The 26538-nt window shown below is 55.5% G+C and overlaps 14 protein-coding genes across 32 annotated transcripts; 5 read left to right on the top strand and 9 right to left on the bottom strand.

Moving 5' to 3' along the window:
- Positions 1 to 170: 170 nt before the first annotated feature.
- On the top strand, positions 171 to 3191 carry KVP17_001167 (uncharacterized protein; the record flags this gene model as incomplete). Of its 3 annotated transcripts, XM_068516339.1 has the most annotated exons (3): positions 819 to 1987; positions 2014 to 2379; positions 2408 to 3191. In XM_068516339.1, 3 exons carry the CDS (start codon positions 819 to 821, stop codon positions 3189 to 3191), a joined length of 2319 nt encoding a protein of 772 aa, XP_068372971.1. The 3 variants fall into 3 exon arrangements, with proteins under 3 accessions (XP_068372969.1, XP_068372971.1, XP_068372970.1); XM_068516338.1 differs by lacking the exon at positions 819 to 1987 and having other exon boundaries at positions 2075 to 2379; XM_068516337.1 differs by lacking the exons at positions 2014 to 2379; positions 2408 to 3191 and having other exon boundaries at positions 171 to 1991.
- A 44-nt stretch (positions 3192 to 3235) lies between these two features.
- KVP17_001161 (uncharacterized protein) lies at positions 3236 to 4065 on the bottom strand (the record flags this gene model as incomplete). Of its 3 annotated transcripts, XM_068516325.1 has the most annotated exons (3): positions 3236 to 3339; positions 3368 to 3779; positions 3808 to 4065. In XM_068516325.1, the coding sequence occupies 3 exons, from the start codon at positions 4063 to 4065 to the stop codon at positions 3236 to 3238; spliced, it is 774 nt and encodes a 257-aa protein (XP_068372957.1). The 3 variants fall into 3 exon arrangements, with proteins under 3 accessions (XP_068372957.1, XP_068372959.1, XP_068372958.1); XM_068516327.1 differs by lacking the exon at positions 3808 to 4065 and having other exon boundaries at positions 3327 to 3785; XM_068516326.1 differs by lacking the exons at positions 3236 to 3339; positions 3368 to 3779 and having other exon boundaries at positions 3790 to 4065.
- A 25-nt stretch (positions 4066 to 4090) lies between these two features.
- Positions 4091 to 7774, bottom strand: KVP17_001153 (uncharacterized protein; the record flags this gene model as incomplete). 6 transcript variants are annotated; one of them, XM_068516307.1, is made up of 8 exons in its annotated part: positions 4091 to 5323; positions 5352 to 5913; positions 5941 to 6301; positions 6329 to 6803; positions 6832 to 7248; positions 7276 to 7318; positions 7347 to 7555; positions 7586 to 7774. In XM_068516307.1, 8 exons carry the CDS (start codon positions 7772 to 7774, stop codon positions 4091 to 4093), a joined length of 3489 nt encoding a protein of 1162 aa, XP_068372939.1. The 6 variants fall into 6 exon arrangements, with proteins under 6 accessions (XP_068372939.1, XP_068372942.1, XP_068372937.1 ...); XM_068516310.1 differs by lacking the exons at positions 5941 to 6301; positions 6329 to 6803; positions 6832 to 7248; ... (1 more) ...; positions 7347 to 7555; positions 7586 to 7774 and having other exon boundaries at positions 5352 to 5873; XM_068516305.1 differs by lacking the exons at positions 4091 to 5323; positions 5352 to 5913; positions 6329 to 6803; ... (2 more) ...; positions 7347 to 7555; positions 7586 to 7774 and having other exon boundaries at positions 5937 to 6230.
- Positions 7775 to 7823: 49 nt separating this feature from the next.
- On the bottom strand, positions 7824 to 8213 carry KVP17_001183 (uncharacterized protein; the record flags this gene model as incomplete). The annotated part of the gene is made up of 1 exon (XM_068516367.1): positions 7824 to 8213. The coding sequence occupies one exon, from the start codon at positions 8211 to 8213 to the stop codon at positions 7824 to 7826; it is 390 nt and encodes a 129-aa protein (XP_068372999.1).
- Positions 8214 to 8588: 375 nt separating this feature from the next.
- On the bottom strand, positions 8589 to 8963 carry KVP17_001154 (uncharacterized protein; the record flags this gene model as incomplete). Its single annotated transcript, XM_068516311.1, has 1 exon — positions 8589 to 8963. One exon carries the CDS (start codon positions 8961 to 8963, stop codon positions 8589 to 8591), a length of 375 nt encoding a protein of 124 aa, XP_068372943.1.
- A 602-nt stretch (positions 8964 to 9565) lies between these two features.
- Positions 9566 to 9865, bottom strand: KVP17_001158 (uncharacterized protein; the record flags this gene model as incomplete). The annotated part of the gene is made up of 1 exon (XM_068516322.1): positions 9566 to 9865. One exon carries the CDS (start codon positions 9863 to 9865, stop codon positions 9566 to 9568), a length of 300 nt encoding a protein of 99 aa, XP_068372954.1.
- Positions 9866 to 10409: 544 nt separating this feature from the next.
- KVP17_001157 (uncharacterized protein) lies at positions 10410 to 17340 on the bottom strand (the record flags this gene model as incomplete). Of its 6 annotated transcripts, XM_068516318.1 has the most annotated exons (8): positions 10410 to 12574; positions 12601 to 13073; positions 13103 to 13831; positions 13898 to 14112; positions 14140 to 14313; positions 14630 to 16621; positions 16650 to 16799; positions 16828 to 17340. In XM_068516318.1, the coding sequence occupies 8 exons, from the start codon at positions 17338 to 17340 to the stop codon at positions 10410 to 10412; spliced, it is 6411 nt and encodes a 2136-aa protein (XP_068372950.1). The 6 variants fall into 6 exon arrangements, with proteins under 6 accessions (XP_068372950.1, XP_068372953.1, XP_068372949.1 ...); XM_068516321.1 differs by lacking the exons at positions 12601 to 13073; positions 13103 to 13831; positions 13898 to 14112; ... (2 more) ...; positions 16650 to 16799; positions 16828 to 17340 and having other exon boundaries at positions 10410 to 12566; XM_068516317.1 differs by lacking the exons at positions 10410 to 12574; positions 13898 to 14112; positions 14140 to 14313; ... (1 more) ...; positions 16650 to 16799; positions 16828 to 17340 and having other exon boundaries at positions 13039 to 13809.
- A 102-nt stretch (positions 17341 to 17442) lies between these two features.
- KVP17_001182 (uncharacterized protein) lies at positions 17443 to 17718 on the bottom strand (the record flags this gene model as incomplete). Its single annotated transcript, XM_068516366.1, has 1 exon — positions 17443 to 17718. The coding sequence occupies one exon, from the start codon at positions 17716 to 17718 to the stop codon at positions 17443 to 17445; it is 276 nt and encodes a 91-aa protein (XP_068372998.1).
- Positions 17719 to 17824: 106 nt separating this feature from the next.
- Positions 17825 to 19204, top strand: KVP17_001175 (uncharacterized protein; the record flags this gene model as incomplete). Of its 2 annotated transcripts, none has more annotated exons than XM_068516352.1 (1): positions 17825 to 19204. In XM_068516352.1, one exon carries the CDS (start codon positions 17825 to 17827, stop codon positions 19202 to 19204), a length of 1380 nt encoding a protein of 459 aa, XP_068372984.1. The 2 variants fall into 2 exon arrangements, with proteins under 2 accessions (XP_068372984.1, XP_068372985.1); XM_068516353.1 differs by having other exon boundaries at positions 17912 to 19204.
- A 324-nt stretch (positions 19205 to 19528) lies between these two features.
- KVP17_001176 (uncharacterized protein) lies at positions 19529 to 20176 on the top strand (the record flags this gene model as incomplete). The annotated part of the gene is made up of 1 exon (XM_068516354.1): positions 19529 to 20176. One exon carries the CDS (start codon positions 19529 to 19531, stop codon positions 20174 to 20176), a length of 648 nt encoding a protein of 215 aa, XP_068372986.1.
- A 463-nt stretch (positions 20177 to 20639) lies between these two features.
- Positions 20640 to 24736, bottom strand: KVP17_001178 (uncharacterized protein; the record flags this gene model as incomplete). 3 transcript variants are annotated; one of them, XM_068516358.1, is made up of 4 exons in its annotated part: positions 20640 to 21126; positions 21155 to 21717; positions 21746 to 24613; positions 24641 to 24736. In XM_068516358.1, 4 exons carry the CDS (start codon positions 24734 to 24736, stop codon positions 20640 to 20642), a joined length of 4014 nt encoding a protein of 1337 aa, XP_068372990.1. The 3 variants fall into 3 exon arrangements, with proteins under 3 accessions (XP_068372990.1, XP_068372991.1, XP_068372989.1); XM_068516357.1 differs by lacking the exon at positions 20640 to 21126 and having other exon boundaries at positions 21151 to 21717; positions 21746 to 24649; XM_068516359.1 differs by lacking the exons at positions 21155 to 21717; positions 21746 to 24613; positions 24641 to 24736 and having other exon boundaries at positions 20640 to 21086.
- Positions 24737 to 24758: 22 nt separating this feature from the next.
- Positions 24759 to 24995, top strand: KVP17_001172 (uncharacterized protein; the record flags this gene model as incomplete). Its single annotated transcript, XM_068516349.1, has 1 exon — positions 24759 to 24995. One exon carries the CDS (start codon positions 24759 to 24761, stop codon positions 24993 to 24995), a length of 237 nt encoding a protein of 78 aa, XP_068372981.1.
- A 432-nt stretch (positions 24996 to 25427) lies between these two features.
- Positions 25428 to 25973, top strand: KVP17_001173 (uncharacterized protein; the record flags this gene model as incomplete). Its single annotated transcript, XM_068516350.1, has 1 exon — positions 25428 to 25973. The coding sequence occupies one exon, from the start codon at positions 25428 to 25430 to the stop codon at positions 25971 to 25973; it is 546 nt and encodes a 181-aa protein (XP_068372982.1).
- Positions 25974 to 26197: 224 nt separating this feature from the next.
- Positions 26198 to 26538, bottom strand: KVP17_001181 (uncharacterized protein; the record flags this gene model as incomplete). Of its 2 annotated transcripts, none has more annotated exons than XM_068516365.1 (1): positions 26198 to 26538. In XM_068516365.1, a coding segment is annotated over one exon (341 nt), but the record flags the coding sequence as incomplete, so codon positions are not given. The 2 variants fall into 2 exon arrangements, with proteins under 2 accessions (XP_068372997.1, XP_068372996.1); XM_068516364.1 differs by having other exon boundaries at positions 26198 to 26515.

Genomic DNA, 26538 nt, shown 5'->3' with positions numbered 1-26538 from the left:
CTGGATGGGACGTTCCCGACCAAAGTGAGAGGCTCAACCGCTCCAGATGGGACTCACCAGATCTACACCGCTGGGTCCAACCGCCAATCTGGTCGCTGCCTGTTCGCACTGACCTTACACCGCGCTGGAGTCTGAAAGATCACGCTGGCGTGCTCCACAGGCTAAACACCATGCTGCATGAGTACAAGACTGCTCATGCCAGTGCAACCTGGGCAGTAGCACCAAGTCGGACCCACGACATTTCCGCTGTGCACGAGCCCCGTCAGCCTGTGAAACCACCGCTAGAGCTTTCCCCTGTGCCCACATACGAGCCCCGTCAGCCTGTGAAACCACCGCTAGAGCTTTTCGCTGTGCCCACATACGAGTCCCGTCAGCCTGTGAAACCACCACTAGAGCTTTCCGCTGCGCACAAGTCCCGCCAGCCTGTGAAGCCATCGCTCGCGCCAGAGCATCTGAGTCGGTCACCATTCCAGAGATCGGCGTTCCGCGCATCTCGAAACTCACCTCTTCATCACAGAGCGCAGGTTCCCACTGAAAAGGTTGCCGTCAAGGGAGAGCCGGCGCTCCCTCTGCCTCCCGCTAGCCCTACCCTGCGGCCCGCAGACAGCCTCGACGCTTCTTGTCCTGCGTCGTTTTCCGATATCAAGCACGAGATACCATCGGATGAACCTCCGCTGATAACCGAGGCTCCCCTTCTCCCACCTCAGGACTCATCGACTAGCTCCGACGAGGCTCCACGGAGGAGAAAACGGAGCCTGCCAAGTCCGCAGAGAAGCATGCCAAAGCGGCCCAAAACCACCACCCCGTGCGATCGATTGATGGACCAATACATCTGGGCTCCGTTGCGGTCCTTGGACTCCTTTTCTGGGGGTGTCACAGCAGAAAGCGTGCAAGTCCTACTGAAGATGGAGGAGACTGTTAACCGAGAGATCGTGCTACTTGGCGCGTATAGACGCCTTCTATCGGCACCTAGGCCTTTAGGAAAGGCACCACTGACACGCTCAGCACAGTACAAGCAATTTGTGTGGTACCTTTGCCTGGCGATAGTCCAGAACTTGGAACCGTGGAAGTCAACTGAAACCGAGGCGCAGTTTGTACCTTTGGATGCCGGACTTTGGGGAGACACCCGCGTTGCCCTCTGCTACCTGTTGCTTTGTCTCATCAACAGCACGGCGGACCCTGACGTCCGCTCCGTGTGGGATGCGTGGACAGATCTGCAGGTTACGTTCTTCGACGTGATCAAGGCGAGCAAGAACGGTGCCAGTCTATCGCTGTTTAAGTCTGCAACAACCGAAATCCTACGGCATTACAGCATCTTGATGGAGGAGATAGGAGTTGCCACTCTGGATGGGGTTCTTGTGGTAGCTGAGCTACTCCCCGCTAGCTTTGTCAGTGGACTGCAGGACCCGAGGTTGCCAGATGAGATTCCCACCAGCCTTGACTTCCTACAGGGCGAGCCGGTGACCAGTCTGTGTCCGCGCAAATCACTCCCCGACTTCTACTTTTGTCAGAAAGGCGTCTCGCTTCCGATTATCGAGTGGGAGCTTACAGATTCCGAAGAGTCAGAAGAGCTCTCACCCGCCCCCTTGCCGACGCCTCCCGACATCTCAGTGGAGACCTCTGACCGATTCTGCAACCGGGTGATTCGTCAGCGAATCCGTGTGTGGCACGAGCGCGATGCTGCCCTGCGACCCCTGCTCCGGCAGATGCACAAGCATTGGGTACGCGACGTAGTGACACCTGTGGAGGACATGAGACGCACTGACGCGTTCGAATGGGGATCCTTGCCTTTTCGGGCCTCTGCAGGCTGGCGCGACCGACTTGTGCCTTGTCCAATGGGGTATGTTACACGCGATCCCACCTGGAAACCCAGCCACGTCCCAGTGGATCTACCGAATTTTCCCTCCAGCCAGGTCCAGCGATTGAACTCCGCAGAGATTCCGTTGGGTCTGGATGGCATTGTTCGTCCTTATGGGAAGCACCGAGCGTGAGTGCAGGACAATCGACAGACAGCACGCCTTTCAATAGGAAACGACCTCCGGACCTGAAAGCCAAATCTGGGCAACTCTCCTACATGAACGCTCTCTTCACTAACGTTCCCGGAGCGCCTCCAGGATGGTACGGCAGCCTGGCCAACCTTGGACGGTCAGTTGACGCTTTCTACGTGTTCGACCAACGCGAGATCTCAGTGAGCTCGCTGATGCGGCCAGACCCTGATCCCCATTTGACCCACACCCTGACGCTTACTCGGCAGATGTGGTCGTTCTCGCAGATCGCTATTTTTGTCGAGCGCTACGTGTCCTGTCCCAAAAACTTCCGTCGTATCAGCCAGGCGGTACCCGGAAAGACCAGTCGCCAGTGTGTGGACTTCTACTACGTGTGGGGCGCACAAGGAATGTTTATGCAGAATGAAGCACCTACTCAGCCTGGACCACCTGACCAAGGCATTCTACCAGAGGCCCCACGACTTACAAGATGCCCTGGTGCACCCTTTGCTGGATAAGCTTGCAGAGTTGACCACCTCAGAACCTGATTGGCACGACACCGTAGTGGAAATGGTGCTGATGTTTGTCGCCAACACTCAGCTGTCCATTCTGTCCGAGGGGCCAGGTGCCAAGCCGCTTGTACGCTTGTACGAGGCGCTTGGCAAACCTACGCAAGTGGTGCCTCCAACACGGCGACATCAAACTGCTAAGCTGCTGGTCGTGCTGACGGCACTTCTGCCGGTGCTGTCAATCATGAGAGACCCGGATCGCTCGCGGCTGCGAAATGGCGTGTGGAGCGTTCCGGAGCTCGCTGAGCTTCTCCGTCACCAAGGAACTCCGTCCGCGTTCAGTCTTGCGGATTGGCGTACGTTCGAGAGCGGAAAACACCAAGCACGGGCTTCACGTCGGAAGACGAAAAGTAGGTTAAACGCGTTGAGTCTTGTACCCAACCTGGATACGGGCTACTTCCTTCCCGACCTGATCGGAACTCTGCAGTTGCCCTCCAAAACCTGCCTAGTCAATGGCCGTGAGGTGGGCACCGGAATATTCTGCGGGATGCGGCCCCCGCTGCAGGTGTTCTACGATTTCTGCCGGAAAGTTGGCGGCGGGGACCCAGCCACGACCAGTCCAGCTCCAAAGCTGCCGTCAGGGTTTTCTGCGGTTGTGGATAGCGGCCTTCTGAACGCGAAAAACCACACACGTTGAAACACGCATTCCCAGTCCGAAGAGACTTGAAACGCTATTCTGGGTCACGCTTCCAACTCCGCAGACCTCTGAATCAAGTCCAGGACCTGCTGAGCCCGTTGGCGGTCGCTGGATACATGGTCGTCGAGCATATCCTCAACCTCCTCGACTACATGCGAAACGGCCGCCATACTCACCCATTTCAGCGGCAGCGAGCAGGTGCTGTGGCTGGCAGTTGACGCAGAGCATCAGCGCGCTGCCCATAATGGCGCCTGCAAACCCTCCAGCAACGACGGTGTTTTCGCCAATCTTGTAGGCCGGTGTGATGTGCACAGAACTCTCCGTCGTGGAACTACTGGCGGCGGTGGTCTCGGAGTCTGGTTTTCCGGTGGGAACGTCATGCTTTCTGACGAAGCAGTCAACCTCATCTGTGGAGCCTTCAAACTCTTCAAAATACCGACACACTGGATACTCACAGAACCTGGCGTACCAAGCTTGAATCAGGTCGAAGCACCCGTTCCCCTTTTGGGCCCGGTGACACGGGGGTTCAATGCAGGTTCGATGCGAGTTATCCGTAGGACACATGATATGATACGCGCTCGCGCTCAGCTGCATTCGGTTATTCCCATCCCCACACCCGGTCTGGCTTGTCGGAGGCGTAGCAGTACGCGGAACGAGCGGTCTGACACCAGTTACGACACACCATGTCCGTTACTGCGTCACCAAACTCGTTGACTGGTGGCGCTCCCTCCGCACGACGTCCCAGAGAGCAGTCAAGGTCTGCGTTGCTTCTGGGCGCCAGAGCGTCTTCTGGTACCTTCACCAGCACGTCTGTGTCGCAGGTGGTCTTGGGTACAAGTGCAAACGCGACAGCTATCGTAATGTACACCAACATTAACTACCCAATTGTCACACAAACATCACCAAGGCGCCTTGAGGGGGGTAGGAAGCCGCAATAGGGCGATTCTAACCGCATCCCTCCAGGAGTGCATCAGCAAAGTGATAGAGCACCCGAAAATCGACGCCAACAGAATCCAGGAGCGGAAGGAGTCCACTGCTGGGTAGAAGTCGATGTCAGTAGACTTTATTGTGGCTGTAGCTCCATCTAGAAACTTGCCCATTCCCGCCCCTAGCGGCAGAGTCGCACGCCAATGGTGCAGCCACTGGACCTCGAGGTCCTCTTGGCGGCGGAACTCCAACACACCCACTGTAAGTAAACAGTGAAGAAAGAATGCCATTACGGCTACCGAAAGAAAAACGTGGTCTGCACTCAGACTCTCGAAGGCGAACCAGTCCGTGACGATAACCCCAGCAAGGCCACAGACACCAATGAGGAAGTAGGAGTGCAGGGTCCAAGCGATTCGCTTGGCCTCACAGGCGTGGATCATAGCGAAGAAGTAGGCAGTTGCCACCCAACCCTCTATGTCGCTAACGGCCGTGACGTCGTGCAGTCCATCTGTGGGTTCCACAGCCAGGTCGTCGAACAGGTAACCTTCGTCTCCCTCAGCGTATAGGCGATGAGGGCGGGCCTTCCAGTTCAAGTGGTGATAGGTGAGGCCCCAATGCTTGGCGACGCTGTTGTCGACGGTCCGCTTGGTGACAGGTATAGCAGTCACCAAGCGCCCCACTTGCCGCTGCCGCTTAACTGTGAGAGCCCATGCCGCTGCGAATGGTTCGAACAGCTCAATTAGGAAGTCGAAGAACAGGGAGAAGAAGCTGTACAAGCACACCGAGAGCAGTATGGGGTGATTTCTTAAGAGGCCGAAGGTGTGAGAGTCATGGAAGAGAATCGTCCAGCCCTGGGGAAACAGGGACCCTGCAAGCGAGATCACGATCAGGACAGAGGCGCATATCAGCTTCAACACTCGGGCGAATTGAATGGCTGGGCAGTTCGCTGCAAATCCGGTCCGACAAACCTTTACGTAGGTATGGAAGGCTATTGATTTCGATTCCTGAAGAGGCTTGGGGGGGTAGAACACGCTTTTGTAGAGCCCTCTGAAGAAGGTCAGCCATAGAATTCCCTGGACGTCGGGACTCACACAGCAGGACTCCTTCCATGTCTTTTCTAGCTCGGGATGATCCAAACCGAATCGCTGTTTCCAGTCTTCCACGAAATTTGACGCGTGATTCGTAGATGACCAGCGACTGGCATACTGCGTTGACAGCCCCACAGGCGCCCACGGAAAATATGCTTAGTGCCGTCCAGAGCAACAAGACGGTGATCACCATCCGCCGTCTCCGCATACAGAACGACAAGAGCAGTATCCTCAGAATGATGAAGACCACTTTCGGACTAGGCTCCAACCTAAACCCCAGGTCGGCTTCACGGATAGATCGCTGAACGTCGGAGAGCTCCAGCCGTCCCCAGCGGGCTTGGTGGGAGATCAGGTAGTGGACTGCCACGTGCGCGATCACAAGGGTCGCTACTGCCGTCACGACGCCCAGAGTAGAGTCGTCTGGGGTGTAGGAATCCGATGTCAAGAGTCGCAGCAGGATTTCGTCCTTCCTGTGGAATTCGCGACTCTTTGCCAAATGTTCCAGACTTTCAGAAACGTCATCAGCGTGGTATATTGAAACCATAGGCCAGGCGAACACGTTATCCAGTTTCTCCAGGGTGTAGGGGTGCTCCACGAGTCCCCGCACCACTGCCGCCAGCGGCATCTCTCCGGACGCGACTCGCCAATCAAATGTGAGGGCGGACATGATGGACTGGACCGCCGCTGCTATGCTTCCACTGAAGGCTCTGCTATAGAGACGAGTTCTCTCTCACCGAGCACGTACGAAGCTAACGGACGAGGACACCAGATAATTTGGACCCAACAGCGCCCTCCTCAGTAGCGGATGGGCTGACGTGGAGTCGGAGATTCCGGCAGCCAGCACGCCGTGTTGCAGTTGCCGTTCGACCTCCCCACCGCAAATGTTGTGCTCCAGCATCGCAGACATGAAGGAGAACATCGAGACGGAGTCCTCCACCTGTCCACTCTCCAGGAGGTGCAACAATGGGCTGCCGTGCAAGATGCCGGCTCCGAGGTCAGCTAGCAGGGAGGCGTACTCCAGCATTGGAGTGGTCTGGAAGGGCCAAATCTTTTGGACGCCAAGCAGTTGGCTTGCTACCGTAACGTTCGCATTCGCTGTCTCTCAGAGAGTTCCTTTCCTACGATAGAAGGCCAAGGGCGCCATTCCATAGGAACCGAAGTTTCGGAAGTCCTCCCACCGATTCCAGGACTTGGTGTCCAGCGGCGTCTTCTCAATGAAGGGCTGCGACTGCACCATCGACCCTACGAGTGCCATACGTGTAGAGTGCTGTCGCTCCACCCATACCGGGTGGTCGAATAGTGGACCGGCAGCCGCTCGAAACGCCGTTTCTGGCGCGGCTTCCGGGGGGGCGCGTGGGCGTAGAATGTTGAGGGCACTCTCCATCATCTTTCGTGCAGTGGCCCTAGCGTACTCCTCTGGTGTGATCTCCACTCCTCGACCCACGACCCCGTCTCCAACAATATGCAAAGCCCAGTAGTGCCACTTTGGCGACGGCTTCCAGTTCAACTCTATCGTGGGCCACTGCGGCTGCTTCGGCTTGCTAGATCGGCGCCTGTGTGACCAGGAAAGGTGTTGGCGTTGGCTCTGGCGTTGTGCCTAGGTATACCTGCCAACACATTCTCACCTTGAAACTGTTCCATGTCTTATTGAACACAACGCTCATCACAGATCTCAACTGCGCCGTTGTGATCTCCGGAAGGTCCTTCTCGAGGGCTTCATGGTACCTGCCTCTCAACAGCATCCGGACTTCGGCGCTGCCAAGACAGTTGTCGACGTCCATGGAGGAGGCGTCACGTAGTGTGACTGCTATCTCCGCAGCCAACTGATACTGCTCCGCGTCCAGTATGCGGCGGAAAACGTCAGCCCCACCGGGACTGTAACACCAACCAACATCGCCAGTCCCGAGGTACTGCGCCTGCAACAGACGCCACATCCATAGAAGTCTCTCCTCCTTCATCCCCCGCCGGACCCCCTCAACAAAGAGGAACGCATCCAGCTGCGGTTGACAGTGGGAAATCGCCGTGAAAAGCCATGAGTAGTTCTATGCGTAGCGAGGTGTCGTACTTACGTAATGCTCAAAAAGATGCAGGAAGACGCTGTCTCCGTCAGGACTGCGTGCGCGGGCGCCCAGTTTCCCACCAATCCTTCCTAATGAACTGGTCGACTAAGCGTCGGTTTCGTTTCGACACGGAGGCGTTCACCTGCACTTCCTCGTCGCCCACTCTCAAACCAGCAGCTTCCGCGACAGTGCAACACCAGAGGCCCTCACGCAGGCGTGGGCTTCCGCTGAGCTTCGGGCCTTCCACCGCGCCTTCGTCGCACAGCGTCACCACGCGTTGGCGACGGGTCTGTTGTCAGCAGAGGCTGGGTGTACATACGAGGTTGAAACCTGGATGCTGGGTGAGATAGAAGTCCATAGAGTATTGTGGTGGGGGCAAGGTGAGTGCTTCAGTCGGCTCCGTGTCTTCGACGGTCAAAGAGGGCACAGTTGCTGCGCTGGGCCAGTTGAAGGTGTCGAATCTCACGAAGCTGGCTGCCAGCGCAGCCACAACCAGCACGGGAAACATTTCTGTCACGAATCATTCGGTTATGTACAAACTGACAAGCCATTTATAATCAGTGGGATGCAGAAGACCTTCTTGCGGTCTGGGCCACCTGGCCGGACGGCGCGGAGTTATCACTGACCCCAGTTGGGTTGACGACGTTCGTAGCGGACGTTCTTACGCTGGTACTCCTTGTGGAGGTAGCGACAGCCGTCTCCCCATCAACTTGCCGCGCGCACTTGCCCTTCTTGGCGCAGATGGCAATCGTGAATACCATGGCCACAACGAATGCTAGAAGAGGCAGTGCGATGGAGAGGATAGTCTTCATTAAGTCGTCCTCGTCGTCGCTGTTGGTCCCGCGAGGTGCGACAGCGGTCGGTCGGAGCCGTCCGTTGGCCCAGCCACCATCCCACGCGCCAGATGTTGTGGCATCGTCCGTCGTGTTACCGCTGGGCGCCGTCATCGTGGAGCCCTCGGCCAAAGCTCTTCCACTTGCGATTAAACTTTGGTTTGCGAGCACCCCAAGCCCTCCCAAAACCTTCTGGGCGTTCGTGAGGCGGGGACCAGATCGGTTGGCGGATTGGCGGGTCGTTGCGGATTGGCGGGAAGCTGAGGAAGCGACAAGGGGAAGCAGCGCCTGGCAGGAGGAGATAGAAGTTTCAGAAAGGCGCATTCGAATATGAGATAAAATTCGAATCATATGTTCCTCTTCTGAACGGGGGGGGGTTCAAGTAAAACGGTACATATGCTGCAAGTTGAAGGTGGCCAGCGCAGCCACAACCAGCACGGGTAACATTTATCTCACGAATTATTCAGTTATACATAAACTGACACCCATTTATAGTGAAGACCTTGCGTCCGCATGGCCGGCAGGCACGGAGGTATCACTGGCCCCAGTTGGGTTGACGACGTTCGTAGCGGACGTTCTTGTGCTGGTACTCCTTGTGGAGGTAGCGACAGTCGTCTCCCCCTCAACTTGCCGCGCGCACTTGCCCTTCTTGGCGCAGATGGCAATCGTGAATACCATGGCCACAACGAATGCTAGAAGAGGCAGTGCGATGTAGAGGATAGTCTTCATTAAGTCGTCCTCGTCGTCGCTGTTGGTCCCGCGAGGTGCGACAGCGGTCGGTCGGAGCCGTCCGTTGGCCCAGCCACCATCCCACGCGCCAGATGTTGTGGCATCGTCCGTCGTGTTACCGCTGGGCGCCGTCATCGTGGAGCCCTCGGCCAAAGCTCTTCCACTTGCGATCAAACTTTGGTTTGCGAGCACCCCAAGCCCTCCCAAAACCTTCTGGGCGTTCGTGAGGCGGGGACCAGATCGGTTGGCCGTTGTGGATTGGCGGGTCGTTGCGGATTGGCGGGAAGCTGAGGAAGCGACAAGGGGAAGCAGCGCCTGGCAGGAGGAGATAGAAGTTTTAGAAAGGCGCATTCGAATATGAGATAAAATTTACGACTTTCGAATCATGTGTTCCTCCTTAGGACGCGAGATGTTCAAGTAAAACGGCCTCAACAGCCAGAAGTGAAATTCTTAGACTTGTTGAAGACGAACAGATGCGAAAGCGATTGTCAGATTCGAATCCAACGCAGCGACCGCAGCGAGTGCTATAAGAGGCAGTACGGTGTAGAGGAAAGTCTTGTGGTTGGTCCTGGGAGGTCCGTTGGCGCCGTCATCGTGGAGTCCTCGGCCAGAGCATCTCCACAGTAAAACTTTGGCTTGCGAGCATCGACTGGCCGTTGCGGATTGGCCGGTCGCTGGAGCAGCGCCTAGCTGGATGAGACGGAAGTTTTAGAAAGGCGCATTAATTGAGAAACAATCTAGGACTTTCGAATCATACGTTCCTCTTCAGAACGCGAGGGGTTCAAGTAAAACGGCAGCCGCCTCAAGCAGTCACGGGCTCGGCTTCGGACCTCGTTCGTGACCAAGGGCTCGGAGAAAGGGACTATCGCTCTGCAGACGGGAGCGTCCTCTGGTTCCAGCGAGGTCTCCGACTTCAGCCGCTTGGCCGGTGGGAGCGGCGCTTCCAGCGGTCTCTTCTTGAGGTCACATTTTGCTGCTGAGTCAAGCTTAAGGCGTTTCGGATCTCGGCATTGATGGGGGCCATCCCTTTTAGGCATGTATTGTAGTGGATTTTGGCGGTTTTCGAGAACAAACCGTAGTATGAAAAGAGCCGCACGTGTACGAGAGTAGTGTGCGTACGATTCAAGTCATATGGATGAAAAAAACTGATCCGAATCGGAAATCAGACATTCATGCGCCCTGCGCCTCCTGAGATCCCCTGTTTGATCTGCTTCGAGGACATCGATTCCAGCACGTTTGTGGAGTTCCAAGCCTTTGACGGAGACCGCTGGAGGGGTGCGCTTTTCTGCTGGGGTTGCATTCAATCCCTACAACGATCGCAATTCTCCGCCTACAAAACTCAATTGGCCAACTCTACCTGCGCCAAGGAAACCAAGCAGCTTCTGGCTCGGGGCCCTCCCATTAATCTTCGTGACCCACATGGCTTTCCTGGGACTGAAGGTTCTGAGGTGCACTCCCTACGACTTTTTAGCACTGGCGAGGTACTGCCTGCCAAGTTGGTAGATTCTCTTGAAGGCGATGAACGTATCGCATTTTGGGAGACTCTGCGAGAATTCACCATCGTGGGGGAAGGAGAGTACACTACAAGCCTATGAGATCCTCTTCAGTCGACGTCTCGATGTCAACACCCTTCAATAGGAGTTTCTTGTAGTTGCTGAAAGTCGAACGGAACCGAACGACATGTTGCGTTTTCGGTTCGACATGTAGAACATCGTCCACCAGGCATTCGAGTAGATGCGCGTCGTGACTTACCACGACCACGCCTCCCTGAAATTCGTTGAGCGCCACGATGAGAGCTTGAACTGCGTCCAGATCCAGATGGTTGGTCGGTTCGTCCAACACGAGTATATGTGGCTTTGGGAAGGCCAACAGGGCCATGACCACCCGCGACTTCTGCCCTCCAGACAGCACATATAGCGGCTCCAGAGCCAACGTACCGGATAGTCCAAATCGAGCCAAGTAGTTGCGGGCCGCCTCATCGTTCATGTTGGCCTCAGGGAACTTCGCTTGCAGCTGCTGAACAGCGTTGAATGTCAGATCCAGCTGGTCCATGTGATGCTGGGCGAAGTACCCGATTCGCAGCCTACCATTACGCAAAATTAACCCCGACTTGGCTTCTTCTAAGCCCACTATCAACTTCAGCAGGGTGGACTTGCCCGAACCATTAACGCCACAAATGGCAAGCCGTGAATCTAGATCAATGGACAGGTTCACGTCGCGTAGGACTGGAGCGTTATCCCCGTAGTTGAAGGACACGTCGTTCACCTGCATGATTGGGATGGGGAGTTCCTCGGGGTCTCCGAAATTGAAAACCGTCGTGGGATCCTGTCCAACTGCGTCCAGCATGGGTAGCTTGTTGAGCGCCTTGATACGAGACTGAACGAGGGTGGCCTTCGATGCCTTAGCGCGAAATCGGTCAATGAATTTCTGGATGTGGGCGCGCTTCTCCATCTGCGCATCGTACTGCTTTCTCTGGTTGGTAAGCCGCTCAGCCCGGAGCCTTTCGAAGTCGTCGTAGTTGCCCTTGTAGTACATCAGCTTCATATCACGGTAGTCAATGATATCTGTGCAGACCTCATTCAGGAAGTGCCGGGCATGGGAAACGATGATGCATGTGCGGACATTGTGTGCCACATAGTCCGACAGCCAGGCAACAGCGTGCAGGTCCAGATGATTGGTAGGTTCATCCAGCAGCAGTAGGTCGGGTGCCGCAAACAATGCTCGAGCCAAGACGACTCGCATCCGCCATCCTCCACTGAGGAATCTAACGGGCAGGTTCATGTTCTCGCTATTGAAACCCAGCCCGCTAAGAATGGTGGCGGCCTGCGCCTCAGCATTGTGAGCGTCGATGAACTCGAGACGCTCGTAAATGGCGAGCAATCTGGCTCCGGATTGATCGTCCTGCCTGGTCTCGAGCTCCTCCGCCTCATTCAATAAGTCACAACGTTCCACATCGACCGACATGACAGCTTGAAGCGGGGTGACGTCATCGCCAAACGTGACCTCTTGCTCCACGCACCCGATAGTAAGCTCCTCAGCCAAGCCGGGGATGGCCTTTCGTGCCACCGCTGACAAGAACGTGGACTTGCCGATACCATTACGTCCCAGCAGACCATACTTGCGACCGATGACAATGCGCAACGCGGCATCCTCCAGGAGCAGGCGCCCCTCCACATCCACATTGAACTTGTCCACCATGATATCGGTCAGGCCGCGGACGCGAACGTCGCCGTGCCGCCTCGTGGGTGCAGGAAGCGGCTCCCGAGCCTTCTCCCACCGCTGCATCAGCTGCATCTGCCGCTGCTTCTCCTTGACCTGCGCCTTCTTCAAGCGCACGGCTTCATCGAGAGGAATGGAGTTGTTAATGTTCAGTTGCACCTCGTCCATCCCCAGCATCGGATCATAGAATCCCTTCTGTTGCACCAGGCCATCACCCAGAGTGAGTGCTTCATCCAGCAATTCCATAGTGGATGTCTCCTTCGGGAGTAGCGCCAGCAGCTCCGAGAGAACTTTTGCACACACTGGCTCCAGCACATCTGCGCTCAACCTGGCGTCAACGAGGAAAGGGCCGATAAGGTCACGCAGACAAGTATCCTCCGGAATTTCAGCCAGCGACAACTCACTGGCCAGCATTTCCACCACGTAGGCTTGGATCTCTTGGTCCAACTGAACTTTGTATGGCGCTAGCACGTCCAAGAGTGCCGATTCCACCGCATCAGACTCCAGAAGCGCAGTCATGAGGAAAACTGCCAATTCTTCCTTCACACCACACCATTTCTCAGTCGACGCAAGGCTTGATCTGGCTTCACGTCAGTGTCGCTGCTCAGAGCGTCGATGTCGACGGCTTGACCCCCGAAACGGAAAGATGGTTCTTTGGCTCTAGCATGCTGTCGCACGCGATCGAACAAACTGTTGGTGGGTGGAAGTCTTAGGTTGGCCGCAAATGCTGTACGTGTACTCGAGCGGGGGCTCGGTAGTGAAGAGGGACTCTGCTCATTGTCGCTTGACTCGAGAGCTCGTAATCTCCGTCGTCTTGGTTGGCGAGGTCTCTGTTGAGTCGGCACAGGGGTGCTCTGATTGGTCTCGTCGTCTGCCTCCATCAACTCCGCCTCCATGTCCGATAAGTAGGGCAGGCAATGTTCACAGAACCAGTCGTCTTCCGGAACTGAGTCTAGGCCTACACAGTAGGTGTGGCACGCCCTCGTGCAGCCTACAGCGTCGCATAACAAGAGGACGTCTCCGCGTCTGAGTCAAAGTAGCCCGTATCAACACACTCGCAAGAGCCGCAGCGCAGACAGTAGTAGTCTTCCTCGTCGCGCAGGTGCCGAAGCAGATCCTTACGGACCACAGGGATGGAACGCGCGGTCCCCTCGGCTTTGGACTTTATCCGAGAGAACTCCAGCTTGCAAATCGGACACTTGTTCGTCATTTCTGACCACTTGACCAGGCACTCAAAGCAGAAGACGTGAGAGCACGCGTTGGTGGAGCTAGGCTTGTCGATGTCTGTGCACAAGCAGATCATGCAGGGCTGGGTGCGTTCGCCGGTCCGCACGCCTACGGAGGTCCGAGCTCGTTTTGGCGGCGGCCGATTCTCTGGAGAGCTGGTTCTGCTGTTGGAATTGGAGTGAGAGTGGCGAAATTGTAACTGCTCATCCAGCTCGGCAAAGAAATGGCTGCCGCTATGAGACTCCTGATGGTTGTCGGCCACGTCTGACAAGCCAGACTCGGACTCAGATTTAAACTCCAGATCCCGATAGAAGGCGCTTCTTAAAAGTTCCGAACGCTTCTGGTTGCGGACCTTCGCTAGATGTGAGAGGCTGCGGGAAGCCCCACCTGTGTCATATGTATGAGGCAATAGCGCGTCCTTGAGGTTCACAGTCTGCGCTGGTGGCTCCTCCAGGTCAGAGTACCTCTCGTCCTCATGAAGAATCCCCGCCGACAAATGGGACCTGAGAGACCTACTCCGCATTATCGCATCCATTTCTGACTTCCGATGCCGATTTCTGAATCCAATGTAACCTAAACACCCACAACATCAGCTGCGGAAATCGCGATTTTGGCGTATCTACTGCTGATCACGAACATAGGGTACATAGATGTCTCGCTCGGTAAGGGCTGCCAAATCCTCAGCCACCTGTTCTATGATAGTTTTACCATTCCGCAAACTCGTCCACGAGTTTGTGTCGTCGAACTCGAAATAGTTAGCACCGCTCGCAGGGGACGAGTACCATATCTGGGTGGTAACGTAGTGCTTATTTAACAAGAGACTGCTGTCATTTCCGAACTGGATGTGACAGCTTCACTCACCCACCTTGTCTATAATGTCGACCTGGAGCACGCCGTCTCCCAGATCGAAGTCGACCGCTTCGATCCACTGTGCGCCGTCCTCCTTGGCCTTTTCGAAGTGCTCAGCCAGGTGCTGTAGGATCCTGTTGGCCTCTCTTTGGTAAACACTGTTCAGCCTCGCTGTCGTTTCCCATCGAATCTGCGGTAGAATCGGTCGTCCAACAGAGGCGAAGACGCACTTGGGTTGATGGTGACTGATATGTCGAGAGGCGATAGGAAACGACTTGAATGTTAGAGGAAGTCGACGCACATGGAGGTGTAGCGCTTTCAGAGACAGGGGTACTAAATCCATAGTTAGCGAAGAACAAGAACTTTGTGAGAGGCACATGTGTTAGGCGCCCCAAGACAACGAGAAGGCGTCCCGCACCGCAGCAGAGAGCAACGAGATAGACGGGTGCTTTGCGAAGTCAAAGATATGATTACTTTAGAAAACGTCTGCAGGCCCAACAACTCACCACATGCGCATTTCTCTGTCGAGAGCCGCAAAAATTGCACATCTTTGTAGTCGTCTCGGGCAAGCAATCGTCCTCCAGAGATGGAAACGCTGTCAGAGGGGGGATGTCGGCCTTTCTGAGCTTGGGAGAAGACTCCGGTTTGGGATGACCAGCAGGGCGATGTGCGTTCAGGAAGCCTCTACCGACCGCTGCAGATCCAGGAGTGGGTGAGACCGCAGGAGTGTTACCAATGAGAGAGGGGAAGCTGAACGGTTCCAAAGAAACAGTTCCCAGTGAGTCCGCCGGGTTGACTCGAACGACGCGGGACGCAGGAGACGCCGCTTTCACAGCAGGCACTGCTTTCACTGGTGGAACTCGTCGGATAATGTCGCCGCCTAAAGAAGGGAATTCAGGCTCGACAGCAGGGGTGGGTAGGGGCTTTTTCTTAGCCAGCATCTTTTTGAATGTCCGTTCCACCCGTTTGTCTCGATCTAACTGAGCATCCTGACAGGAAAGTAGCGATGGGAATGTTTCGTCGTCGTCAGTCAATATCATGTTTCTCTTGACAACCTTGGGTTTAGTGGCAAACTCAGCCAACGAAACCGTTCTGGTGGTGACCTGCCTCATCTTTGGTCGGGGCACCCTCTTGTATGCATCTGGCATGGAATCGCCCAGTGACGGAAAATCGCAGCCGTCAGGTTTGCTCCTCTCGGGCATCCTAGCCCTTGGCGTGACAGGCTCGCCGTCCAGGGTGGGGAACTCTTCTGGGCCGTTGGTCGATTCAGGGGACACAGGCTCAGGCAACTCTTCTGACATGAGTAGAAAATCCGCGACCAAATCTCGCTGCTCCTGTCCCACGTCAATAAACGTGTGCCAACATCGCTCCACCCAAAGAGGTTCATCCTGCAACATCTTCGCCCTGAAGTAGTCAGCCCGCAGTGCTAGGATTTGATCACAGGTTCGAGGACCGACGGCATCGCTAAGCACCTCGTGAAGCGGAGTCAGCTGCAGCCGGCTCTCCTTGGCGTAGTTGCTTAGGATATCTTGTTGGCTGGGTGACAGTCGAGAGACCGCTACGCGACACCCATGACGGAGCGTCTTCAGCGCCAGTTGCAGGGACTTCTGGAAGCTGTCTTTGATGACAACACGACTCCTAAACGGCGCTGGGATGCCGTCTGTGGAGTCGGGAACGGCACTGGGCAGGACAGGGAGCTGCTTCGGTGCTGCCCGAATTGTTCTAGCTCCCGAGTCGAACACTAAATCCTTCAGGGCGGCTTCGATCGCGGGGCGCCTTCCAACCAGAGGGTACGATATGACCACCAAGTAGATGAGCTCACAAAAGGTGGGGACATGCAACCGTCGCCAGGACAGATCGATAGGCGGCACGTCTGCAAGGACGGCGTCCACAGTTACGAGGTGCTGCACCAGGTCAAACATGGCTGTAGGGGTCATCCTGGGGTCGTGCATCTGTTGACTTAAACGAATCGTGTTTTTCTGAAAGTCATCAGGCAGCTGTTCGATGCCCTCTTGCAGGCGCTCGCCAGCTACAACTCGATCCTCCTCAGAAATCTGCTTCTTAAAACGCCACAGGACATGACGTTTCAACAGATCCCTGTTCTGCTTCGACAGTGTGAGGACCTGAGCATTTTTTCGCTCACGAGGAGACCTTTCGGGAGGTCTCTCCGCTGGAGGTCTTCGGCGAGCACCGCGACCCTCTCTGGGCTCCATCTCTTCATGGGCGGATTGCAACTCCTGCAGCGTCACTTGTATCCCGCGCCCACGCTTTGCAAGAGATCCACCTGAGTCGTTGTGCGTCTTGCTCAGGTGCATTTGCAGGTCAAAGGGAGACTTGAAGCACACCATCAAGCAGGTATCATGATAGGGACAGGGGTAGTGTTGTCTCTCCTGGTGAAGCAACAGCTCCTGTACATTTGGGAACATTGCCGGAGTGGGGTCTTCCTGTGCAAGTACAAGCGAGGCTGAGCAGATGGAGCACTCAAAGTGTACTTGTCGCTGGTTAGAGAAAGCCAGGACAACCTACGAAATGGTCTATCAGCGCTTCCTGGTCAAAGTGGTCTGATCGACACCAAGGACAGCGCGGGTGAGGGGCGATCGGTGGTCTCAGATTGGGCTCGCCTTCACGCTTGTGCTTGTTGAAGTCGTAGCTGCTGTCGTATGTGTAGTGCTCGCACTGAATCAGTCACCCAACAATCCCTCACAAGCAGTTTTGTACCTCCATGAGATACGCACAGTTCGCACAGTTTCCTGCGAAACCGACCTCGCAGATGAGCTTGCAATTTCTTAAACGATTTGAAGTCGGCTCCGTCGTACCAACAGAAAAATGGCCTCGCTAAATCGCGACAGAGATGAGAAATGCTCTTGGTTTCGCAGATCATGCCGTGGTTCCAATGAACGAACGGCGTCGTATCGACATCCACTATTGTTCGCGCGTCAAGCTGAGTGGTTACGGCCAGCTGAGGGCTTAAGCTCTTGCAGTACTCGCACTCGCGCTTCTTCTGTTTTACGCGCAGCCTCACAGCGCACACCACGCATAGCGAGTGAGGGCACGTGCCCACGGCGATCAGCCGTACCTTCTCACAACACATTGGACACTCACGCCGATAGAGACCGTCATCCAAGCCGACCAGCGGATTCTGCTCGTCCTTGGGCTCGAACGTGGGAAGCGTAAGCCGCGCCTCCGGCAGCCCCGTGAGGAATCTCTCGACGGGCATTTTGCCAATTTCACTTCTCGCCGAATGGACGATGACTGAGACTACATGTCAGGCTGGATCCCACATCACGGCACAAGGGATTCATCGATTGGAACACGTCATTCACGAGGGGAGAACCCGTACATCCGTATCTGACAGCTCCAATTTCACTCCGCCAATGTCGATGGTTTGGACTGTGTGGGTAGGAGGAAGCGTTGTGGTTGTGGTTGTGGTGGTCGTTCCCACCTCGGCCACGCAACACCCGTGGTAATGGAAACAAAGGACCAGTGCGACGACGAGAGTGGTAAACAGAACTACTGACAGGATCACAAGTACAACTACCCACGGGTTAGGGCCTTTATCCCGGCCCATGGGCTCCGACGGCATCTGGTACTGCATTCAGCGAATATGCAGATTGACTGCCAGCAGGGAAGCGTCACGCTTAGTCAGTTTACTGGGGCAGGCTGCATACTAACAACCCGTAGAATACACCCATTTTGAGGAAATGATTGTGACACGCAACTGTCAACAAAGGACTCGAAGCCATCTCTTTGTCGCCAGCACCAATCTGGTCAATACCAATCTGATATCAATGAATCCCAGGGAGCACGCGCCCTGGGCTGGCCAGACGTCCCTGAGCGGAGCCGCCGATACTTCAGTCCCTTCTGCCGAGACCTTCATCTTGATGAGACGACCAGGTGTTTTCAACCGCTTCCGTCGGTTTCTTCGCAAGCACGAACTGCCATCGGCTGAGACGAAAGCTGCCAACCAAAACACCGAATCGCTGCAACCTTACCGAAACGCCGAATCGTTGCAACCTAATCAAAACGCCGAATCGTTGCAACCTAATCAAAACGCCGAATCGCTGCGACCTTACCAAAACGCCGAATCGTTGCAACCTAATCAAACTTCTGAGGTTTCCGATGGAATGACCAAATCGACACTTGCCGAAACTTCCAAGGCTTCCAAGGCTACCAAGGCTTCCAAGGCTTCCAAGGTTTCCAGTTCAAAGGCGTCCAGCCAGTTTGCGCATGTCCCTGACTGGAGAAACAGCACCTCGCCGTCGGCAGTTCCGAACAACAATCAATTGGAACGTAAGTTCCAGCGTGGGCGCAAACAACGACTCTCGGAAAGCGAAAAGTTCCATGATGTCTCGGAAAGCGTGACACTGAGGGCGGCCAGCATGCTATCTCCGTCTGTCCCTGCCTGCAGAAACAGCACCTTGTCGTCGGCAGTTTCGGACGACATTCACTTGGAATGCGAGTTGCAGCGCTGGCGCAAACAACAAATGTCGGAGAGCGAGATATTCTATGATGTCGCGCCCGTCAGACACCAAGCCTCCTTGTTGCCGAATGCCGAGTATGTTGCGTGGGAAAGCGAGACACTGACGGCGTCCGGCCTGCTATGTCCGCCTGTCCCTGTCTGCAAAAACCGCAGGTCGCCGTCAGCAGTTTCGAACAACATTTACTTGGAACGCAATCTCCGGCGCCGGCCCAAACTACAAGCGTCGAACAGCGAGGAATTCCGCGTGAGTCGGCGAATGGTGGCTGGGCATGAGGTCGCGCCCATCAATAACCAAGCCAGTTTGTCGCCGAAAGTCGAGTCTGTTGCATCCCAGCCGCGGCGCCGGCCCAAACTAAAACGGTCGGAGAGCAAGAAATCCCGCGTGAATCGGCTAATGATGGCTGGGAATGAGGCCGCGCCCGTCAGTCACCAAACCCCAACGATGCCTGGATTCGAGCGCCTGGCTATTACATCCAAAAGCGAGACACCAAAACCAAAAATCGAGGCTGTACGTACGAAGGATTCGCCCGAGCTAAAAAAATCAACCTCTCCGCCGAAGCCGGTGTGGAATGAGACTTTTGGAATTCTCGTCACCCAATAGGTCGTTCTGTTATGTTTAAGACCAGCATGTGTACCCTGTCATGTTGTCGTTATCCGATACGGTTTTTTCACACATATTCAATGCGTATCACATGGTGTGCGCTGCTGGTTCTGGCGTCGGGTGACTGCCAGACCCTCGAGGAGAGTATAATCAACCATGTACACTCCAGCATCGTCGGTACAGAAGCTAGTGAGACCACAGATCTGGTTTGACGCAGATAACTACTCCTGTTTGAAACTGGCAGACCCCACTCGGGACGCCCTACTGATGGGAGATGTTCAAAAGACGTGACTTGTTGTGTCAGTAGATTGCACCTGTGTGCAGATGAATCTGTGGCTTGTCACTGCCCTAGCGATGCCTGGATTCGCAGATGAGATCACGCGCCTAGCTGCAGAAGGCACCTATGCGCCGCACGCCCCGGTAGAGGCGGACGATTTCCCAACCGTAGAACACATTCCCCATCCGCCATCCACTCCGAAGCCGAAACCGCTGCGCAGGTCGAATAACATAAATCAGACGCTCTATCGCAAGTACGTCAAGGCCACCCGGGCAATGATGGGGCTGTCCGAGCTGACCGACCTCAAGTTTGACGAGGAGGCACCCACATGCGACGACGTTCAAGCAGGCAGAGGCTGCTTGGCAGTGACCTACGCCTGCACCTTGTTGGCGGAAGGCAGAAACCAGTGCACGCCCAGCGTTGTGCGACCCTGCGTGTGTCCAGACTACCGAAAGGGAGTGCTGAGGTTTCTAGCGCCCCCGTTGCTGACCTGCGCAGGAGAACTGGAAACCGTTCTCGACGCAGCCCCTGAGAACCAGCCCGTAATCACAGGAGAGTGCCGCGTGTCGACCGTCTTCCTGCTCTATTGCGTTGGGCTGTTGGTAGCTGCGGTCTACGGTGTCGCTGCGGTGGCCAGGTACACCCGGACGCTGCTAAGAAATCGTCGTCTCAAACGACTTGCGAGCAGCGAGTAAGCTCTGTGTTTTGTAAACTGCTGTCGACGGTCTGACTAAGCTGTCACCAAGTGGTTGCGAAAAATATCATTATGATCTTAACGTACGAGGAACAGGAAGGGGCTCCTCTATTGGTGAGCTCCGCCCTCAGCTTCCACAGCATGTGGACCTTTTCACCTGCAGACGAATTGCTGTGCAAAAAAGGCGGAAGCAACGTGTTTAGCCGGGAAAGGACTGGGGTTCCAGCAAAGCCACCCGCGATTCCAAAGGTTGTCATTTCACATGAACAACAAAAGAGGCTTAGCAGGCAACAGCCAACCTCCACTGGCAATTTCGTGCAGCCACCGAAAGCGAGCAGCGCCTCCAAGGCCAACGCATCCAAGCCCGACGAATCCAAGCCCAACGCACCCAAGCCCACCCATTCAAAAACCAAGCCTAAGCTTATTTGGAACTCCCAGACCCAGTCATGGGTGCAACAGTGAGCCTAATTCTCACAACCACGGATGTTCAGAGACCTCTCCTTCTTCATTGGAAGCAGGTAGCTGTGCTCAGCTACCAGCGAATACACACTCAGAGGAACGTCAGTCCCGCCAACCGGAATGGGGTCTGGCAGCAGTTTATCTCGACTCAAGTCTCTGAGGACGACGTCGTCGTTGCGCAGCAGGCGCAGCCTGCCCAAATCCTCCACCCACCAGCGCACCGGACTAGTTTGTGGGCGCAGGCGCCTTTTCACGTCCTCAAGGGTGTCAGTCGTAGAGAGAACCAGGAACATGGTAGGCGACACGTAGTCGCCCATGATTCGGGGATCGGTTGACATCACGTTCTGCAGCCTCACAACTCTTACTTTGTCCGTTTCCGCCTCTGGTGGCAACTCCAAAGATGGAAACACCACCCACTGAGTGGCAAGCCGAGATATCGACGCCACGGGCATGCGGAAACGATGAACAAAATGGTAGCCTCCAGAGTCGACGCTGGATAAACGTAAGACCCCAACCCTACAGATGTAACAGGGAGAACGGCAGCGTGCTGATGTCCATCTCTGGCCACCGATCCTGTAGTTGGGGGGCCTGTTGTTGAGCCATCGATGACACCACGTCAATAAGCGGCACTGAATCTGAACTCAAGTCCACAAAAGCCGCAGCAACCAACTCTCCGAAGTGATTGGCGACACGCACCACAGCCGCCGATATCGGGGCAACGAACAGACGAGCCGCAGGCACAGGATACACTACGAAAAAGATGCGGAATCGGTCGACGGAGTGGTCCAAGTCCAGCATATGCAGTCCGAACTGTCTCTCGTCGTACACCATCGCTGGTGCGCACTCCAACGAGCTGCCTGTCGGCTTCACGTGGACCATGTGGGTCTTGTCGAATCCCAGCCGCCACGCCACCCAGGACCAAAACACGTACAATGGGATTCGAGTGTCGACCTTCGCCACCAGTATACGGGACATAAGTTTCGTGGTGGGGCTGGCTGGTTCGTCGACGTAACCGCCGGCAACGTTGGTGGAAACGCCTCTCCACCGAAGAAAGTCCAGAACCTGTACCTCCACGCTGCGCGTCTGAATAACCGAGGCCAAAGAGACCCACAAAGTGCGCGGCCTCCTCCGCCTCCCGGGGGCTGATGGAAGGTATCAGAGGAATGAGAGGTTCCTTAAGCGGGTCGGGAATTCCTGCGTTAACGCTAGACTCTCCAAAATAAAGGCGGAACATGGGCTCTGTCACTGGTGTCTCATAAGCCTCGTACACCATCTCTTCCATTGAATGCTTCTCAGCGTTCGTCGGGAAACACACGCCCCGTGCAAAATGCTCAAGGTAGTCCTGCACCGCCTCCTGCACCCCGCGACGCTGCGGACGCTCATCGTAAACGACGACGCCCACCCCTGCAGCGTCTCGAGACTGTCTCGAGTTTTCCGACTCGTAGGTCATGGAGTCCAGGTTGGCCTCGGGGCACTCTGCAGAAACGAGGCGCTTTATTGAGGTCAGGAGACTGGGTGACTTGCAGTCCACAAGCCCCAAGTACCTATAGTGGTGCTCATTCCAGAGCGACGAGGAGTTGTCGTAGAACTTAACCATGGAAACCTGAGTCTGGACAGTTAGGCGTTGGATGGCTGCAATTCGTTGGTGTTCTCTCGAGCCACCCACAGGCATGGGCTGAATGATGAGGTCGATGGCTACGAATGGCAGGAACAGGGCACGCCGGTCGTCTTTGACAAGGGCACATGCCGTACGCATATCGACCTCCTTCTCGTTCTTGTGTAGATCGACAGGCCAGAGCTTTGTCGTCTCCGTCTCCTGGTTGGACGACCAGGGCTCCGAGTCTACCCAGTACAAGCAGGGAACAAGTCCGCGGGCTTGGTACTCGTAGCCGACGTTTCCATTGTAGATGTACGACCACAGGGCTTCGGTCTTCAAGCCGCCGTCCACCTTAAGAGTGACAAGAGGACTGTAGGTCGCCAACGCCCCATTGGGGAACGGATGCAGCTGACGGAGACTCTCGTCGGTGTGCAGTCGTACACGCACAAAAGTGCTGAGATCATGCTGCGCCCGGTTGAAGACCTCCATCTCATAGTCCATCAGGGCAAACCTCTTCGCGAGCAGGGGATTGGCGTCCGCAGGGTCCACTGGCTGAAGGAGCTTATCTCCCGTCAGGTGCTCCATCCGCGAAGCTGGAGAGCTCGGCTCCCTGCAGAAGTTTGCCACCATCGCGTCTCTGCGGATGTAGAAGAGCACGTACGCCGAATGCAGTCGCTTGATCGAGTCCGTGGAGATGACTTCGAAGTAATTCCAAGGATGGATTGTGCGTCCTCCGAAGTTATCTCCCACAGCATGCACGTCCTTCACAACCGTAACCTGGTCGTCGTCATACTTCACCCACGGCGAGTCAGGTCGCTTGGTGAACGCGTAATAGTGGCCGCTGTTAACGCACCCCTGGTGGACCAGCACGCCGCAAAGGTCATAGAGACCGCTACCAGCCGCAAACTCCGAAAGGTCCACCTCCTCTGGGAACTCAAAGCGGTCGTACACCTTCACCATGTCGAGGGTCGTGGGGTCAAAAGTGAACCGTTTCAGGTGAAACTGCACCACTGGAGGAAATCTCAGGAACCGAGCGTACTTCCGAGCCCGTTGCGGCCCGTGGAATTCGGCATGGTAAAGGTTCTCACCCTCAAGCACCTCGATTTCAGTGTACATCTTCAGAGCTTCTATCAGATTTGGGATGTTCTTCACATCCAGTTGGATGTCTGAGAAAGTCTCCTTACGGCGGGAGACAAACTCCACATCTGTGCACTCGATGACCTGTTCGAATTCACCCTCGAACAGAGCTTCAACCAGGCCTTCCTCCGGTGTCCCCTTGAGCTCCGTCTCAAGCCGATCACAGAGAAGGCGGTTGAGCTCCTGAGCGTCGTGCTGCTCGTACATCTCCAGCTCGCTCCAGCCGAAGGCCTGGATAACCTCACGCGTGTCAAGGGCATTCGCCGCCTTGGTCATCCGGAAGAACAGCGCCTGCAACGCGCTGAGTAATCCACCGTTGGCAGTAAGCTCCTGGAACGACGAGTTCACTGGGTCCGCTAGGCCACCTTCTTCCGCAGGGTCCACTACCGATATCTTTTCCAGCGGCGCGCGCCAAGTGGCTTCTTCCTGCAGAGGCGGCGCCGGCGCTGTGAGAAGCTTCGTTCGGTCAGTATCCACCGTAGCTCGAAAAATACCAGCGCGAAAGGCGCCTACATGGAACAGAGTCTGCAGCAACGAGTTCAGATAGCAGGTGGCACCAAGATTCAGCAGCCCCGCCGTTGGTCTTACAGAGACGGACTTCATCTTGATACGTTCCAGAGTATACATCGTGGGGAAGAGTCCCAGTCGAATCTCCACCGAGCCATCATCCGGGTGTAGACAGGGAGGCATGTCCTCACGGATGTCGTACTCCGTCGTAGTTCGCTCTGACGTATACACTGCATGGTCGACGCAGCAGAGAGAGAGGCGCCAATCAACCTGATTAACAACCACTGTGGAGTGCGCCAGTGTACCCATTTTCCAGTCAGCCGAGTCAACCGAAGCCGGGGCTATCTCAACGGATACGATGTGTCTGAGTCTAAATGAGTCCTTCTCAGTTCTCAGGTGTAGCCGGGCCAGAATTCCCATGTACACCCACCACGGAGAGCTGCAACCCTCGGGGGCGTTGAAGTCACGTGCCTTAAACACCAACTCGTTCGGCAACGGGTGCGGCGCTGTTAGCGCTTTGCTGAAAAAAAGAGCTGGCAAAGGTACGGAGCGCCACTGATTGCTCCAACTTTGCATAAAGAAGCGCTCGTCCTCCGTGATATCTCTCCCCTGTACAGTCTTACAAGGGACGGCACGCAGCAACTCCACGCCTCGCGCGGCGTCTTCGTCTTCTAATAGAGAAGACGATTCTGAGGGTAGACCGACTGTCGACTCCTCTGATGTGGCTTCGTTACGTGTCTGGTGTGGAGGGTCTCCATAGCTCACCTCTAACATACTCAATCCAAAAGGTCTGCCGTCAGTGCCTCTAGTCAACTTTTTTGGTCTCGTTTCGTCTGAAGAGGACCCTACGCTGACGTGCATGCGAGAAAGTGGCAAATTCTCCATGCAACGGTGTCTCTCGATTTTCTCTACGGATGGAGATGATGATTATCGCGACGTGTCCGCGCTGATGAATGACTATTGGAGGCAAGCAGTCGAGTCAAGGGACAGAGCCCGGCGCTCTAAGGCTCATGCCGACTCCCTGACGTCCCTTCTCAAGGAAGAAACTCGCAAGACGGCAGCGCTGGTTGACCTAAAATCCCGCTCACAGCTAGACCTACTGGTGAGTGCTGCAGGGTAGTTGCAACAGCAACATGTAGCACTGGTGGATGATCTGCAAAGAAAGTTTCACACGCTCCTTACGGCCTTCAGAGGCTTGGCGGTGGCTCACTACTACCACTGTCCTACGGATCCAGGAGAACGGCAGCGCCAGTGCCTGCAGTACGTAGTGCCGGTGCGCGGGGTAGATCGGAGTTTGAATCAGCTGTACACTGACCTATACTATCATCAGTAAGTGGTTTCCACTCGTCGTCAACAGACTCGGAACCAACGATCGCTTGCCCCCACCGATACCGCCTCCTGAGCCAGTGATACCTGTGCCTAGACTCCAGAGAGCCACATTCATGAATTCCCTCACCGACTGCGGCTTTCCGAGGTCGCCAGAGGGCACTCGCTTCGTTATGGAACCGAACTCCGGCGAACACGAATTAGCGCCGTGATATTATATATTGTGATGAATCGAACAGAAAGGCGCTTGCAGGAGGATGCGCAGCCACTGATCTGTGAGGCATGGGTATCGTTAACACCAGCCGCGATCATCGGACAAAAACTTGCTTGTCCTGACGTCATTTCTGCTGCCGAATGTCTGCTCACCTCGACAAAGGACCTAGTGTCGAGGCATGTGCAGCTGGCGGCCGTGCCACCTCCGGAGGACCTTCCTGGGCTGCTTCAACGAGAAGTTGAGACTGTTCTTTCGAAACCAGTCCCCCAAGGACTCTGCGCGGAATATCAGATGTACGTCAGGGCAAAAAAAACTATCAAGGGTGCCTCGCCCCTTCTCAACCTGGAAGACGTCGAGGCTGAAGAGCCCACAGACGAGCTCACAACGTGCGCAGGAGACTTTGACATTACCGGCCAGGCTGTGACTCGCGTCGACAGTAACATTGTCACCGATGTCCTCTGCTTGGCGATCTCCCAAAGGGAGACCGAGATATCGCTGCAGAGCGACCTGTGGAAAGCCACCCATGTTCAGCTGGGCTGTATCAATTCCGTACTCTAATTAGCATTGGCCGCACAACATGCCTGTTCCACATTACTTCTGTACTTTAACTGGCGTTGGCCGCACAACATGCCTGTTCCACATCAATTCCGTTGTCTAATTAGCATTGGCCGCACAACATGCCTGTTCCACATTACTTCTGTACTTTAACTGGCGTTGGCCGCACAAAATGCAAATCTATGCCATTGTCGTCACAAAATGCCCCAGATCCCCAACACCGTTCATCAACAATCGAATTCAAAGACGACTTCCTTCTTGGTGAGCGCGTTGTACGCAGTGGCAAAGGCGTCAAGCTTCTCTTCCAGATTGTCCTTGCTCTTGTCTCGGGAGTCGAGGCGGACTACGAGGGTGGAGGTGCCTTGCACGGCGTGTCTGACGTGCTTGCCGACGATCTCTGTAGGTCCCACGATGTCCTCAAGGAGGCAAGAGTGCACGGCTGTCAGCGTACCGCTCTTGGGACGCTGAGTGTAGCCGTACTTCTTGTAGTGGACGGGGACGACAAATCGGTGGGCGTACAGAACGACGAACTTCTTAGTGCGCTTCTCCAGCTCGTGAATCAGCCTAG

Source organism: the organism of the source record quoted next, assembly GCF_019968985.1.
Source record: "MAG: Porospora cf. gigantea B chromosome Unknown PgB_NODE_57_length_51614_cov_128.903, whole genome shotgun sequence".
Classification (NCBI taxonomy): domain Eukaryota; phylum Apicomplexa; class Conoidasida; order Eugregarinorida; family Porosporidae; genus Porospora; species Porospora cf. gigantea B.
This window is presented reverse-complemented; position numbering and strand designations above follow the sequence as displayed.